At 43.4% G+C, this 17,735-nt stretch overlaps 1 protein-coding gene across 1 annotated transcript in view; it reads left to right on the top strand.

Annotated features, from left to right (window-relative positions):
- Positions 1–6,754: 6,754 nt before the first annotated feature.
- The window catches only part of Dennd11 (DENN domain containing 11), a 44,147-nt gene continuing 33,166 nt past the window's right edge, over positions 6,755–17,735 (top strand). The window contains exon 1 of the mRNA XM_004851296.3: positions 6,755–7,037. Within this exon, the coding sequence (XP_004851353.1) occupies positions 6,770–7,037 (268 nt within the window). The 5' untranslated portion in view covers positions 6,755–6,769. The remainder of the gene's footprint in view (positions 7,038–17,735) is intronic.

The raw sequence follows: 17,735 nt of genomic DNA, 5'->3' as shown, positions 1-17,735 counted from the left end.
TAAATCAGTTCCCGCACAGAATTCTTTGGATACTCTGCAGAATCTCCCTGCACCTATGTGCTACACAAAATGCTAGTGAGATAGTTGAATTCCTTTAATTTAATATGGATTTTAAAATATCCATTAACCACTATGGGAACAAACTCAGGGAAAGGAAATTATTTTCACTCTATTACACCTGTCATATATAAATATTACCCTCTCCTCCTTTCCATTCTCTACCCACCCATTGGCAACAGCAGGTTATTAGAATTGAGCACCACCTGGCCATCATAATGATCCTTAAACAAGCCCTAATATCTTGGCTGGAATTCATATCCCTGATGGGGACACACCCTTAGACCTTTGCTATATATATCTGCCTTAATTCGGGAATCCTCCAACTCCCTGGTTTTTGCAGTTAAAACTTTTAGAGAATTAAACTAAAAAAAATTTTTTTAGACAGGGTCTCACTATCTAGTTCAGGCTGATCTTGAACTCACTATGTAGGCCAGGCTGGCCTCGAACTCATGGCAGTCCTCCTGCCTCAGCCTCCTGAGTGCTGGGATTATAGGCACGAACCATCACACCTGGCGAAAACTGAACAAAATTTTAAACTGACAAAAGAAAGGCTAGAAAAATAAGCAATGCACAGAATTGGATGTTGGGCACTCTAAAATGGCAATTGCTTTTGCCCCAAAAAAGCCTTATTTAAAATTTTTTTTCCTTTAATTTTAAGTAGCTTTAATATACATTATTATTTTTTTTTTTTGGTACCAGGGATCGAATTCAGGTCCTTCCGCTTGCAAGGCAAGCGATGGAACCACTGAGCTAAATCCCCGGTCCTAATGTACATTATTTAATTTCTTTCTCAGAGCCCCCATGGGAAGGGTAAAAAACCTCTGAAACTTAAATACAAATGGTACACCCAAAGGAAACGAAACCAGTATCTAAGAGACATGTGTGAACCCCATGTTCACTGCAGCACTACTCAGCACAGCTAGGATATGGTACAACTCAGTGTCTACTGATGGATGAATAGATTTCTTTAAATGTGATACCCAGGTAGAATGAAATATTATTCAGCCACAAACAAGAGGACATCCTGCCATTTTACAGCATGGATAAAGATGGAGGACATTATGCCAAGAAAAAGAAGTCAGACACAGAAATACCAGTGTCGCAGGATCTTGCCAATAATGTCAAACTTAAGTCAAACTCACAGAAGCAGAGAATAGAATGATGATGCCAGGGACTACTGGTCAAAGGACACAAGCTTGCAACTGTAAGATATGTATTATGTTATAGGAGGAAACCATGTAAAAGACAGTCTGTGAAAAAGGATCTGGAGGAACCTAGCATGAGAAATTATTTACCTGTCAAACATAGAGAGAGGAAGCAGGGGGCAGGGAGAGACTAAGGAACCAAGCAACTTGAGGAGCTTGAAAGAAATATTTTCTTTTTTTCTTGGTAGACTTCAGTTTACGTATGCTTGTCACCGTTTTCTATCCATTTTCTGTCTCTTCATCAGCCCCTTCACCACGTCCTCCTCTCAATGAGGACTGAGGAGATGAGATCATTTTCTTGGTTTTTTTTTGGGGGGGGGAGGGTGTTGCTTTTGTTTCTTCAGCTAAAATTCTTTTCATGCTCCACCTTTGTAAGTAGGCTCAGCTGTGAGACTTTCCCTTCCCCCTCTCACCCACACAAACTGTCCCAGGTAATTCTTTTTCTTAGTTCATGTTTGTAATACATGCAGTTTACAGTCAAAGTTGCAAGTGGTTACATGTACATAATACAGCTTAATTCTCTTTTTAATCTCCTTCCTCTTCCCTCCTTTTTCCCTCCCTCCTCCTCTAAATCCCCTTTCCCCATTTTCATTCTTGTTATTATTAATCTTAGCTCACGCTTATGACATAAAATGTTTACATTCATTGAGGTTATTCGGTTCCTGTACATGGCATATCTTTATTCTACTTATTTCCTCTTCCTCTCTCCCTCTCCTCTGGCCCTTAGTCTCCAGGACCCCTTCCCATTTTTAAGACATCTATCCCCTGTATACCTCTATCCATCCTTTATTGTGTGCTCTTTGTTAGGACTTTGCCTTACTCAGGGGTAATATATTTGTAGCATGCTCGCCTTTGTTAAAAGTTGATCATCCCCCAGGGGCCAAGAAAAGGAATCATCAAAGGAAAGGTAAGACTTGCAGGTTACCAGTAAAAAAAAAATTATCAACTGAAATTTTGGACCCAGAAATGAGGTGGGATTTTGGAGGGCTTTTTGTTTGTTTGTTTCACAGATGAGGGCTAGGCAACAGGATTCCTTAGCCTTGCTGTTAATCAGTTTCCCCTCACATTTCATAGCTTGTCATCCCTGCCTCTCTAGTTCAGTGAGGGGCTGGCTTTGCTCTCAATAGAGTAGGATCTGACCTGAAATACTGACTGTATCACGGGCCTGGAAGCAGGGTGCAGGGGGTGATTGATTATTACTCAGGAAGACCAGGTTATCTTTTTGACCCTCATTTCCTGCCTTTCCTCTCTTGCTTGCAGTATTTGTCGGTTACTCATTTGTGTGGCTACCTTGTTTCCCTACGGAGGAACTGTGTCAATGCTATGGTTTAGATCTTGTGTTATCAGCAGTAATTCTGTTGGAAATGCACACCATTCACTTTTCTTTGTAATGCCACTTGGAATAATGAGATAGTGACTGTAGCCATGGCTTTAGGATAAGAAAGGTAAATAACAAATATGGAACAGATAGTCTGGGTGTGGAAAATACAGCAATGAGGATTGGGCTGGTGCTGATCTTGATGACCCAAGGGAGTCCAGTGTCACCATTTTTGCTGTCATACTTTATTCTTTTCTTCATTCTTAGCCACTTTACATCACAGAAAATTTCCTCCCTGCTTCAGTGCATGTTAAAAACCACAGGCATGCAACCTAGGCATAAGATTCCCGATGGAGATGAGATGATGTGTTAACTGGAAGTCCACGTAATTTGTGGCAACTGCAGCAAAAGGGGAAGTTTTGTCCACTAATGCCTGCTGCATAGTGGATTTCAATAAATCATTTGTGGGTGGATTTGAGAAGATATATTAAAAAATCTCAGTTTTGTCCAAAATATTCAGAATTTCATCTTTTTTTTTTTAAGTCTTAACGCTTTGCTTATAGTAAAGGAGTTGCTTCCAGGTGGGTGGTCAAAGATCTCCAAGGTGAGATGTGTAAGAAGACAACCAACTTTGCATTTCAGGTCTTATCTGTGTCTTTAAACCATGTACTTCAGAGAAGCTCACCTCTTGCAGACACACAGCCCAGTAATGAGGGAGCTCCCAGTCTCCACTCTGACAAACCTTGGTTCTGAGGCCTTAGAGACAAGGCAGGAAGGACAGAAGCAGGAAAATCTACCTATTCCAATTGATATCACAGCAGGTGGAAACTTTTATTCACCCTTGGGGTAGACTGTTTTCCACGCAAAAGTATAAAACTAAAGCCATAAAACTAAAACTAAAAAACCTTGAACGTAATAAAGTGAAGTTCTATCACATTAGGAATGAATTAAGATTGAGTCATTCAGAATCTGAAAAAATAGCGATACTGTATTATATGTTTGATGGGGCTGCCCCATTGGAAACCACTTCAAATATATACATATATAGATATATCTCAATATAAATATTAAGTAGGTTAAGAAATTAAATGGACAGTGTACTGAAGAGAAACCACACATCACCAACATATATTTGAAAACATAATTAGATTAAATCACCAAACATAAAACAATCAAGAGCCTAAATAATATGAATGCACTTTAAGTTGGTATTGCTACCTCCAGCAAAATCCAAAGTCAGCAGCCCGAATGGCCTATTGCATTCGCCTTGCCTGTCTCCTCTCATTCCAGATTTCATTTCTGGGCTGGTAGCTGCTTTCTGTGCTGGGCTGTGAGCCTGATTCAAAGGGACATTTCTGTCTTCTTCACAGCCGTCCCAATGCTATATGGTCAGTAGGCTCAGTAAGAATGAAATGGTCAAAACTGTAGTCACAACAACAAAAAGCCAAAGACTTAACTATCTGACAGTGAGATGATTAAGTAAACTCAAGATCTATCTAATGGAAACCATAAAAATGAAAGATGATGCATATAAAAAGTTTCTAGAAGGATGGCAAAATGTTCACATTCTGACATTAACGGAAAAAGAACACACACTTGATATACATGACTTTAGTTTGTAAGCATGGAAAAGAAAAACACTTAACCTATCATCTGTTTTAAGATACACTGTTACATTTACATGCCACTAAGAATAAAAATTGTCCAAGATGAGAAGTCCAATCGGATATCCCATATAAAACAGTGGCAAACAAACCTCCCACACAGAGAAGACCACATAAGGAAGCTTGCCTTGTGTCAACTTTGTCACTAGGAGGGGGGAAAAATGTAGCCACCAACTTGAACTGCAAGCCAGTGTTCAAGCTAGCTTGCATTTGAATTCACAGTACCAGCATTGCCCAAAGAATGTCAAGCAGAGAATTTAAGTCAAAATACCCTCAGGTTGGTGGTTCTTCCAGATGACTGACAAAGGCAACCCCAAATCTATATAAGAACTAGATGTAACCACAAGTCACCATAGCAATGTTAAAGACTGGAAGGTTTTGCATCTTAGAATTGATGAACTAGGATAAGGAAAATCTTTTTTTTTTTTTTTTCGGTAACGGGGATCGAACTCGGGACCTTGCTCTTGCAAGGCAGGCGCCGGAACCACTGAGCTAAATCCCCAGCCCAGGAAAATCTTAATAGCAGTCATCTGAGTGTTAAGATTATAGGTCAAAACACTTTTCTGCTCTTAGTTTACATAATGCAGATTTTTTAGTATTTTGGAAAGTAAAATAAATTTATTTAAAAACTCAGACATACCATGTTCTAGGTGAACTCATTTTGAAATATTACATCATCCTAGGGTCTCCAAATGTGGTCACCTTTCCTGCCTTCTTGGCCTCCATACTTGCTCCTCGGCAGAGTGGTTCTAGTAGCTAAATTCAATTCACTTCCTTGCTAGCATCTTGTGAAATTCTGTCGACAGAGAAGATAAATTTGAATGTCAGGAGAAAGCCTCTTTCAGACTGTGAATGTATGTGCTAAGGGAGGTGTCACTGCCATCATCGACATTTTTTAGGCTCCAACTGTGTGTAAGATACTAGGTAAAGCCTAGCAAGACAGCTTGTTGTACAGTTATCAGTCTCTACTTTCATTTTTCTTTAACAAATATTTATTGAGCACTTATTATGCAAGGCACTGGGAATATAAAAATGGGCATATTGGTTGATGAGCTAGAATATACAGTATACACAAGGCTGAAAAAAAGCTGTGGGGTTAGGGTTTGCCAATTTTACTGTTCTCCAAATAAAGCAAATTGGGATGGAGACCAGTATTTTATTTCCTGATATTCGTATAACCTGAGGGTGTTAAAACTAGGAGATACTGGAGCATCTGGGAGGGAGGAGATACTTCCACAAAAATCAATAAAGGAAGTCCTTCAGGGCTGAAAGTCCATTTGTCCTGAGCTGATGGCTTTGGAAGTTGTTAAGGATTTTATATGAATCCCTGCTATACATTTATAGATAAAATTGTGAACGCCTCAACACAGCTTTGGCTGGCCTTCTGAAGTAGCAGGCTTTGGTAGGCCTGAAGAGTTTGTGTATAGCACTTGAATGAGCCAGTGCCCTGGCCCTGGAATGCCTAGGACTCCCCTTCCATTTAGTGACAATCTTTGCACTCCACAGGGCGGGAAATAGGAGGTCATTTGCCCTTGGTGGGTAGGGGTCAGGATGAACTAAATATGCAAATAATGAAAGCACTTCCTATATTTTAGAGTGAAATGCTTTATTGTTATAGATTCTGGACTGAAAGCAAGAGCCCTGGAAAGTCATCATTGATTATCTCCTTGGGACACACCCCTGGCATGTGGGACACATCTTCATAAAGGCCCCTGGAGCAACACCTAACAGAAACCCACTGGGTCCTTCTGAGAACGGCAAACAGGGGCGCCCCTCAACTTCAGACTAATGGTGCACCTGAACCATTCTTTTGCCACTTCATCATTTGTTTTAATGGCTATTCCTATTTTTCATTCGTATTTGCTCTGAAAGTTACTTAGCCACCAGATTGACTCCCAAGGGTGCTCCAGCAAAAGCCCCAGCACTTCCCAGGTTCGGACCCTCAAGTTGTATATATACCAGGAAGTAAACGCATAATCTCCACCCCAATCAGCTTGCTCTATGGAGAGAAAAGTTCCTAAATCCCATCCTGTTGCCCTTTGCAGCCCTCATTCACGTGTATGTTCCAAACATCTGAGTAGCCAGGGCTCCTCTGCTTCCCTTTTCTACTTAGAAGCTGCTTTTGCCACCCATGCAGGGTTATATAATACATGTGTCGCGGTCCTTGTGACCACGGGACTTTAATAAAAATAATGGTGACGTATAAAAATGTACAGCGGAACAGTTAGACCTCGAAGTCCTGGGTGGGAAGGTGTCTCAGCCCACGCGCAGGTGGACGGACCCCAGGATGCGCGTCTGCACCGCGCTCCCTGCACCGAGCTCCTAAGCACACAGATGCACTTCGGAGGCTTCCGGGCCGGCAAGCGGGTGGCGGAGCCCATCTCGGTCTCCCGGGGAGAAAGACCCCTCCGGCGGCGTGAGGGGCAGGTGCCGACTTCGGGGCCAGAGGAAGAGAGGAGGCAAAGGGAGGGCCCGGTCCGCAGCGCCCCGCCCCCGCGCCCGCGGCTCCTCCTCGCTTCGCCATGGTGGAGCAGGGAGACGCGGCGCCGCTGCTGCGCTGGGCCGAGGGCCCCGCCGTGTCCCCGCCGCAGGGCCCGGAGCTGCAGGCTGGAGGCCGGGCCCGGGCCGGCGGCGGAGGCGCGCGGTCGGCCGCGGAGCCGCCGCGGAGGCGGGAGCCCGGGGAACCGGCTCCCCCCGAGGTGCTATTGCAACCCGGGCATCCGGAGCTGGGCGACGTGGAGGAGGACCAGGTGGTGGCTGTGTTTGTGGTCACCTTCGATCCACGCTCTGGTGAGAGCTGCGGCGGGACCGAGGGCGGGAGAGGGTCCGGCCACCTCCAGGCTTGGTGGGGGGCGCGGGGTGGGACCTGCTGCGCGCGCCCCGGCACCCGCGCACCTGCATCCCATGGCCCGCGGCCCTGCCTCGGTTCCACGGAGCCCAGCGGGTCCGGGGGTCCGGGCGCGCCCCCCACGCAGCGGCCTCCGGGGCTTTGTTCCCGCCCCGCGGTTCCCCCGGGTCACGCTGCACTCCCACAGTATTTTCTGCTCTGCTCCAGGCGTAGGGGAGCCAGGTTGTGGCTCCTGGTTCGTTGGCTTTGTTTTCTTTCTTTTCTTACTCAACTAGGTTTTCTACTTAGGAGGCAAGCCTCGGGCGAAAGCCTCCTAAAACTGCGTCCTGCGCTCCCCGTCCGCTCGCCCTCGCCCCCACCCAGGTGTCTCCGTCCTAGCGGCCAAGTTCACTTTCCCGGACCGTCGTGTTTTGAGGACTGAATTCGGGCAGCGTTGGGAATGGAGGGGGAGGAGAGGAGAAGCGTCCTCCGCCAGGCGCTCTTTCTGGGATGTTTGGAGAAGTACAAGGTTATCTTACGTGGTGTTTTCGCCCAGCCACTCAGTAAGGGGCTGTGCAAGGCGATGGTGAGAGAGGCCGTGGAGGCTGAAAACTGAGTACGTGGATTTGCCTTTCAGAGAGTCCCTACAGCTGGGGAGAGCGGCTCCTGCCGAGAGCTGTTGGGCAGCACGGAATGGAAGGTGGAAGTGCGCTAGGCGGGCGTCTTGGCTCAGGTGTCTCTGTCCATCCCCGTGGAAATGCTGGAGTGTAGAGCGTCCACTCCTGGCGGAAGCGTTTGCTTCTCTCTGGGAATTCCCTCCTGGTCCTGGGTAGGATGGAAGGTAGGGATGGAATGGGAGAAAAAAGGGGTAGGATCTGGAGAAGGGAATCGGATAATGATTCACAGGATGACACATCCAGGCCAGGTTACTGAACTTTATTCAAGGGTTCTGAGCCTGCGGGGCTCAGGCAGAGGCGAGACTCACCGGGCCAAAGTTCTCCCGTGACGTGGTTTGTGGGGAGGAAGAGTCAGGCCTTTGTGAATCCTGTCTATTCCTTTACCCCATTCTAACGGCTTTCAAACTTTGCCAGACTCCCCATATGAAATTAATTCTTATATGGTAGGAACATTGCAACCGAAACTAAAGCTTCCTGAAATAGCGTTGACCGCTTGTGCGTGTAATGCGAACTGATATCACCTCCCCTGCTCCATACTGGGCATTGAATCTAGGACCTTCACACTGACCAACCCTTTTTGATTTTTGAGACAAGGAGGGCCTCATTAAGTTGCCCAGGCTGCCCTTGAATTTGGCATCCTCCTGTTTCAGGGTCCCAGAGAGCTGGGATTACAGGCATGCACCACCAGGCCCAGATTTTTTTTTTAAATTCTCATCACACTTACTGGTTGACTCACATATGATGGGGGTTTGGGGATACCAGTAACTTGAATAATGATCTTTTTTGGCCAGAGGACCCCTTGATGCTAAAATACCAAAGTACCCTTTGATGTGAAAACAGATACTTTGTAACTGATTATATTCCTTATGCTCTACTCCATAGTCTGCAGACATGGGAGGGTAAGATACACTATGGGAAGTATTTAAGAGCAACTGAAGAAATGGAAAGGGAACATTAATGGACTAAGAGTCAGTGGTAAGGGTCTAGGGAGGGAAGAGGGAAAGAAAAAAAAAATCTTACACTAAACACAAGTGGAGCTGATAAAATGATTGTTGATCAGTTCTTGGAATCAGTTGATAATTGATATCTCGATCAAATGATGAGAGTACCTAGAAGCTAGAACCCTCACCTGTGCCTTATCAGTCACTGCCAGTGAGCATAGTTTTGTGGGATTGTGTATTCGGAGAGTGTAAGAGTAATGGTTTTTGGACTAACTAGTGTGGAAAGGAGGGCCTGTAATCAGTACTGTAACATTTAGTGCAGGCATTTTACTTTAATCCTGTTTGATTTAATTCTAAGCCCTCTGTAATTTGATGATCATGTATACCCAATTTATACATGGGGAAATGTGCCAAAGATGAGTAAACATTTGGAAATACAGTGGGACCTCCATGCTTATCATTAACTGGTCCCTGGCAGTATTCGAGGAGTACCAAAAACCACAAGTACCAAGCAAATAGTTTAGGCTGGCAAGGGTAGTAAGGAACAAGACAATCAACACCAGTAAGTTTTAGCTTGCACCTCAAGTATCAAATGCCAAGTACTGGGACAAAATTTTCTCTTCAGAAAGCTTTGAGTACCAAACTGGATGAGTTTCAAAGCAGTTGAGTATCAAGGTATTACTGCATTAACTGGCCAGTAAATACATGACTTCAGTTGTCTTTCTAGTGCACTGGACTTCCTGAACTTCTGCTTCCTAACAGCTCATCATTACTTATCCAGGGACTAGAGAGGGGAAGAGAGAGGCGTGTGTGCATGTGTGAGCCCTGTTAAATTCAGTTGGTTTTTTGGAAAAGCAGTTCTCTGTCCACAAACTTACCTGTCTCTTGTCTCTTACTTGTCTTACTTGTATTGTCTCTTACCTCTCTCTCTTCTATCTCAGTCCTAAATGACACTTTGCATCTTGTAAAAATATTCTGATAGTACATATATTAATTAAAATTATGACATCTTTTAAGAAGTAGATGAGTGAATGACTTCTGCTGAGTTCCTCAGGCCCCAGAGGTTGGTACTAGGACAAGGGCTTGGGAGAGCACGTGGTGAGCTCCTGTGGTGGTTGAGGAAGTGGAATTAAAGAGCAGAGGAGAGGACATCACAGGGACCAGGACAATCTGATTTTTGTCCAGGGTCTTCACTATTCTCTGTGAGCATTTCTGCTACGTGTTCCTTTTTAGCATTGGCCCATCCATAAGGTAGCCTTTTCCTAGTCCGTTACCAAAAGTAGTATAACAAATTCTGCTTTTCTAAAATCAGAACGTATCACAGAAATCACAGGTAGGAGGGACTGGTCTAGATTCAGTTTCCATAGTTTGCATTCTTGGAGCTCTCTTGCTCCAGTCAAATGCTGTCCAGGCCATGGGCATTTCATGTATCTTTTCATTCAGTGTGGGTTTTGTGGCCTTGTATACAAACTCGTGGGAGACAGAGGGGGGAATGGAGAGAGTGAATGAGGAAAAGAGAATCCAACCTGGCAGCACATGTGTGAGGAAGTACAAGCAAGAGGGAATTCGAGGGAAGAGTGGGTCTTTTTAGGGTGTGTGTGTGTGTGTGTTGGGCCAGGCTCAGTGATTAGTCAGCTGATGAATGGGAATAAAAGAATAATTATTTTATACTTATAAATACAGGTCCAAGTTTTGGAGCTGGGGTGGGCATCTTTAGGAAAAATCACAGAAGGTACAGGCATAAAGATTATTTTCATTAGACTCATGGCTCATGACTTATATTTGTTGAATCTACAAATTTACATGAAGGCTAAGGGCTTCAGGTTCAAGGTGAGGTGAGATGCATGTGTGTGCTCATGCACATACATGTACGCACACACACAGTATTTATCTGGAGCAGGGAGCTGTGGGATGGTGGTGCTGGCCATCTGCACTACAAAGCTGCTGTTGAAAGCAGGCCCAGATACTAATTCTGCATGCCCGGTGGAGGAGGTTGGCAGCCAGAATATTCCTTTTTCAGGCCCACGATTTAGGCCCTGGTTTTAATTTTAATTTTTGCTCTTTGGGTTTCTAACAAAATTTTCTTTATTAAGGGAAAAAGTATTGTCACTCTTAGAAATCTCCCCTCCTCCCCATGCTAGTAGCAGGAGCTCTCTCCCCAGTGTAACTGAGGACTGTGTGTAGGCCTGAGGCTGATGAAGCTTTGGCCCTGCAGTAACTGGTCACCTAGAAGTCTACCTTTTTTACAGTGGACCCTCAAGTTACGACCGGCCTGACATTCAAACAACTTGGGTTAATTAGGTTAATGGAAGATTCATCTGCGTCTTGTTATCTATACTGTGTACCCAGGTAAACATCCAGAGCTCAGCTGTATTGACTTACAACCAACTTGAGTTACAAACAGCCCTCAGGAACCCATCAAATTCATACATAAAGGGTCCACTGTACACTGTTTCTTTAAAAGAGATTCACATTGCTGGGTTTCACCCAGGTTTTTTGTAGGCATCTGGCTGAAATTCCTCTGATTGGAACAGGTGGTATCACTTGGTGAGGTTTTTGATCTACTTCTCATTCCTGAGTAGTAGTAAATTACCACCTGTTTCCCACAGTCTCTAGTCATGCCCAAATTATGTCTAAACACCTATTTAATTTAGTGCATCTGAATGCTCCTATGCTTATGTCAAATGGGTATATTTAAAATCAATCACACACTAATTTTAATCTGCACCAATTCCCAGTATATTCAAAGGAATGTAAGTGTCTCTTTTAACAGCAGAGTGATGGAAAGGCACAGTAGATTAGGCTAGATCTGGTGCCTGGGGCATAAATTGGAGTGCTGCCCAGGTTAGCTGACTCTCTTCAGATAATAAATGGCTCCAGCATTGGAGTGGGGGGTGAGAGATAAAGTGGAATGGGAATGGAAAGTTTAGAAATGCAAAAAGCAGCCCAACTCACCAGGAAGCAAAGGGAAAACCAGTTCTGGTATCCAACAAGGAAGTTGCAAGCTAGGATTAACTGTCACAGTGCTTTCTCTGTGTTTCCATCAGATGTCAGTGAAAAACAGTTGTGGTTGATCTGAACACAATTGTGGTTGACTTGATTAATTTCACACTGGCGGACTCTCCTGGGCTGTTGGTGACTCATCTGCTTGTGGTTTTCAGGGCAAAGTCACTTAGTGGCCTTCTGCTGTGAATTCAGTGGTTCATAGTGTCCAGCATTTATTGTGTGCCCACTCTGTGCCAGGGGCTGTGCTAAACGACTGGCTTCAGGGGCCTAACCAGCAGTCTTCTCTGTCATAAGGACAGAGTGCAGAGAGCTGTGAAGTCTGGTAAAGTCAGAGTTGTGTGTGTGTGTGTGTGTTTGTTCCCCATACCCCTCCACCCCCCACATACACTGCCCACTGGAAAATTAGATGGGATCTGAGAACCAGAAGGCTTGTTGTTGTATGTAAAGTTGGTGCATTGGAAATCAGCCATGGATTGACATATGGCTGACTTGACATCACAGGATTAATTTCTGCCTGTCTCAGGGCTGTTTATACTGACAATCCTCCTCCCTTTGCTTTCGTTATGCTCTCATCCTGGGTAGATTTTAAGATTGGTTCAGAGCACTTAATGTCACAGGCTGGGTCTGAGGGTCCCTGAGGCTGAAACAAGGAACTTAATCCACCCCTTTAACATAAGTATGCAGGTCCCTTTCAGGACACCTCAGTAACAGAGGCACGAGGAGGATTTATTAGAGGTAGATATGGAACACATTCCAGAGCAGAGTGTGGGTGCTCAGAGAAATGAGGCACCATACAGCAGGGAACTGGGGATGTTTGATGTTTTTGGCGGTGGAAATCTGTACAATTCGATAATCTATAGTCTTGGTCTCAGTCTTAGTTTTAGTGGGTGGGAGAGGGTGGCCCACCCCAGTAGGATAATGATCTGTTGCCATGGGAAACCCCCAAAGGGTGGTCCATTTATGGGCCAAAGACCATTTGCAAGTAAAAGGGAATGGGCAGGGAATTGCCCAGGTTTGCTTTTTTGGGAGAAGAAAAGAAAGTAAACCAGTAAGTATTATGAGGCTGCAGCTTTTCTTTAAAGTACAGTTTTTAAAATTTTGATTTCCTTGTCTCCCTTCTACCTAGCTTTATTTCTTCTGTCTTACTCATTAGGTCCAAAAGTCAATAGATATGGAGTGGTTGGGTTTTGGACCAAGTAGTCTGTTGAAGTTTCTTCCATCTCTGGAATTTGGTGACCCTTGTAGAGATGATTATAGAAAGAAATGTGTTGTGGAGACCAGGATTCTTGCTTTCATGCCTGAAACAGGATTCTCTTTTACTTTCTGGTATGCATGTGGATGATGGGAGGAAGCTGATGTAAAAGCAAGGTGCATGTTAGAGGAGCAGACTGGGGCAGAGCTTCCTGCACTCTAGGCAGAAGGAGCTGTAAGAGGATGTCAAGCTGGGGCAGTCACCACTTAGTACAGAATGACCTCAAGAGGAAGTGCTTGACTGGGGCCACCCTACAGAGGCAGGAAGAGGAAGAAATACTGCATGTATTTCCCATTAGACAGAGATTGTTTTGGATCACTGCTTTCTCTAAATATTTTGAGATGCATTTAATAGGCAGCAGTAGCAGCAGCCATAGTCTGTTCCTTAGGAAATGGTGGGTAATAAATTCCAGCATGCCAAGGGTAAGGTCATTGCACATTTCAGCAGTGGAGTTGGAAGACAGAGGCAGCCTTGCATGTATGTAGATGGGTCAGCCTATGTTTCTCCCAGCCTTGGAGATCCTAAAACCCCAGTGCTGAAGGCCCTGCAAGTGGACCGACCTTTGGAGCAGTGGTGGGCAGAGTTCAGACCACTGTGCATTCATAGCCCTCTGGGTTCCCCTGGTAACAGCTGCCAGCCCCATGGCCTCCTAGTTCAGGTTCCTTTAAACAGGGACATGTTTGCTCTTTTCATGAACTTATTATAGATGGATAAGTTAAATAGACACATTACAGGCAGTCAGACAGGGATAGAAGACTTCAAAGAAGTCAGTGCAGAAAATAAGAACACATTACAACTGTGGCTGGAGGCTGAGGTACATTCTTTGAAGACCAGGCCTCAAGATAAAGATGAAATGACTACACCTACACACCTCCCCAAGGACTAAACAATAATGATTGATATTCAAAATAGACATCAGTCACCTTGGGTGAGGAACCAAGACTGCCTGACCCTTCCTTTCCAGGAAAAGCTCTTTCCCTGTACATTTGCTATGTGACTTGCTTCTCCATTGGATCAATATTACCTAAGCAACTATACTTGTAATCTTATTGGTTGACCGTTGTTTTGACCCACCTTATGCCCATCTTGTGATTTTGCTCTATAAAACTTTGAGAAGTGGGCTCGTGGACAACCCACTTCTGGGTTCCGTCTTGTCCCTCAATAAATATTTCCTACTCTTAACCTCCGTTGTTCCTAGAATTCATTCTTTGATTTTAGAAAACACGAACTCAAGCGTATCTGACCTCTAACAGGTTGGGAGTTATATCTATTTCCCCTGTATCATCCCTAGATCAAGCTCAGCACCTGGTGCTGTGCTACCAACTTATGCTCCACCAATATTTATCGAACAACCAGCTGAATGTCCAAGAGTAGGTCACTGCATTTGTGCCTCTGGTTGTGTGAACTCCTCACAGATCCTCCTTGCAGAGGAGGCTGGACAGGGCCCATGGGTGCCTGTGATAGGCCCTAGGTATGGCCCAAGAAGAGGGAGGGCATGGAGCTGGAAGGAGAGCAAGGTAGGGGGCAAAGGCAGCGCCTCTGTTTGATGACCACTCTTACTTATTGAATCCTTCCAGGCTCTGGCTCCTTGGCTAAGTTCTTATTAATACAGGAGGATATTTGGAAAACCTCAGCACATGGAATGTGAACACTGAGCCTGGGATAGGCAGCATTCATTGTCAGGGACGTGAAATGGCTTCCCATAAATGTCACTATTTATGCAAAATCACTTTCCTTTTATCACTTTCCTCTACAAGTTCCATATATAAATTGGTTTCCAATTTGTAATATTCCTATTGAGGGAGACCTCAAGTCATGGTAGCTCTTCATTGCTATGGTATATTCTTTCAATTATGCTTTCCTTATATTTTTTTCATATCTCTGCTATTTAAATTATTTCTGTGATTTGTTGAAATTTGTTAAACCTCAGAAAAATTGAAAGAAGAGTACAGTGAGAACCTGTATATTTTTCATGTAGAATCCCCATCTGTTGACATTTTATCATATTGGCTTGATCCTTATACAGTCAGTTCCTCTGTAACATGAAATACTTGTTCCAGAAATCTCTGATGTGAAAAATCATGTGTTAAAAATCTCAGAGTTAGGGCTGGGGATTTAGCTCAGTGGCACCATGCCTGCCTTGCAAGTACAAGATCCTGAGTTCAATCCCCGGTACCAAAAAAAAAATCTCAGAGCTCATGAGAAAAATAGGGTGCTAGGCCCAGGCCTCAAAAAGGTTTGTCAGTGACACAGTGGGAAAAAATAGAAACCTAATAAAAATGCTAGGATAGTTTGGCATATGTTAAATGATTAAGAAATACCTAAATGATAAATAAAGATGTAACCTCTTCTTAGACCCGGTGAGTGTCAGGAGGGTGGAGTTTGTGAGTTACAATGAAACAGTGGAGAAAAGGGTGTCTGAAATCAGTTGTTACAGTAGAGGTGTGTAGGAATGGCTCACAACACCAGTAGTGACCATGGCCAGCAGGTAGATGTTCAAGATGGTTGCATTTTATGTATTCCTTCGTGGCTTGATTTGGCTGGGTATGGATTCCCACATTCAACTGGGTTTCTCATATCCATGTCATGTGTAGGTGGATTTGAAATTTTCACTGATGAAATTGTTCTTTAATATATTAATTGCTTTGGAACATTCAGCAAGTATTATAGCAGGCCTGTGTACCATATATTCTTTCTTTTTTTTTTGGCTGAACTATTTGGCAGTAAGTTGCCATGACTTTTCATTTCTAAATACTTCTGAATGAAGTGCCTAAGAATAAGAAGTTTTTAAAAATACAGCTATAATATTACCACCCTAGGGCAATTAGCCTAGGTAAATTCATCAATTATTTTTTATTGATGAAGTTTGGGATTTTTTTTTTTTTAGAGCAGCTTGAGGCATACAGAAAAACTGAGCAGAAAGTACAGAGGGTTCCCATATACCTTCTCCCACAAACAGAGTTTCCCATATTAACGTCTCACATTTACTTGGGCTCATAGTTTCTGTGGGTCAGTCTACAGCTGGCTGGCTCCAAGGCAGAAACAGCATGGCGGAAGCCCATGGCTGAGGAAAGCTGCCAAACCCCTGGCAGCCAGAAACAGAGAGGGTGAAAGGGAGAACTGGAGATAAGAACACACCCTTCCAGGTCACACCCACCTGTGACCCACCTCCTAACAACACATTTCAGCTATGAATCTATCATTGGATTATTCCACTGATGAGTATAGTGCCCCCATGACCCACTTACCTTCAGAATGTCCCACCCTGAACATGTGAGACTTTGGGAGGACATTTTAGATGTAAACCATAACTGTTCATTCTCTATTTGTGGAGTTCTAGGAATTCTTTGTATGTTTTGACCAACAGTCACTTATGAAGTATGTGTTTTGCAAATATTTTCTCCTAGCCCGTGGCTTTCCTTTTGATTCTCTTAATGTCTTTCAGGATCATAAGCTTTTAAAAATTTAATCTTATTGTTTTATTATTATTATTTTTATTATTATTATTATTATTATTATTTGTAGTACCGGGGATAGCTTGCGTTTGCGAGGCAGGCAAGGTGCCACTGAGATAAATCCCTGGCCCAATTATTGAATTTTTTGTTTTTTGTTTTTTAATGGGGATCGAACTTGGGACCTTGTGCTTGCTAGGCAGGTGGTGGAACCACTGAGCTAAATCCCCAGCCCAGTTATTGAATTTTTGAAACAGGGTCTCATTGTACACAGCGTGACCTCAATCTCATGATCCTCCTTCCTCAGCAACCTGAGTGCTAGGATTACAGGCATGTACTACCATGCTCAGCTCCAGAACTTTTTAATTTTAGTGAAATTTAGCTTGACAGTTTTTCTTTCATGAATTACTTTTAATGCTGTATCTAAAAACTATTGGGCCGGAGATTTAGCTCAGTGGTTCCACCGCCTGCCTCGCAAGTGCAAGATCCCGAGTTCAATCTCTGGTACCAAAAACAAAACAAAACAAAAAAACACTCACTGCTAGACACAAGATTTTCTCTGTGTTACCACCTAGAAATTTTGTAATTTTGCATTTTATGGTTGAATCTATTCATATTGAATAAATTTTGTGAAGAGTGTAAGGTCTGTCCAGATTCTTTTGTTTGGCATGTGGATGTTCACTTGTTCTGGCATCCTTTGTTGGAAAGACAGTCTTTTCTTCAATGTATGGCCTTTGTTCCTTCAAAGATGAGTAGATTATTTGTGTGGGTCTCTTTCTGGGCTCTATTCTGTTTCATAGCTATATTTGCTGATATTTCTCCAATATCATACTGTCCTGATTATGTAGTTTTATTGTACGTCTTGAAGTAGGATATTGTTTATTCTCCGACTATAACCTTCAGAATTGTGTTGCCAAGTTTTGGGTCATTTTCTTTTCCATATGAGCCTTAGAATTAATTTGGTCAACATCCACTAAATAACGAAATTTTGATTGGAATTGCATTGAATCTATACCATAAGCAAATTCGAAATTCTTTGTGTTCATGCTGTTTCCTAATATGTAGGTTGTATTGACTCAAATTCAGCAAGTAGGAGTGGAACTGATTATATGCAGATTCAGATACAGATATACGTTTTTCCTGACCCATTTAAAAGTGAATTGTACATATAAGACCACACTCCTAAATATTTGAGAATAAATCTCCTTATAAAACTACAGTATCATTGCCACACCTAGGGCAGTTAGCACTGATTCATCAACTACCTGTCCTTACCAAAGCTTTTTTTTTGCTTTTTGTTTTTTAATGCCCTTTCTGTCCTGTGCACTGTGTC

Source organism: Heterocephalus glaber, unplaced genomic scaffold, assembly GCF_053883595.1.
Source record: "Heterocephalus glaber isolate CG9 unplaced genomic scaffold, H.glaber_assembly_v1.0 deba00000621, whole genome shotgun sequence".
NCBI classification, from domain to species: Eukaryota; Metazoa; Chordata; class Mammalia; order Rodentia; family Bathyergidae; genus Heterocephalus; species Heterocephalus glaber.
The sequence above is the reverse complement of the archived record's forward strand: the minus strand, read 5'-3'. Positions and strand labels throughout refer to the sequence as shown.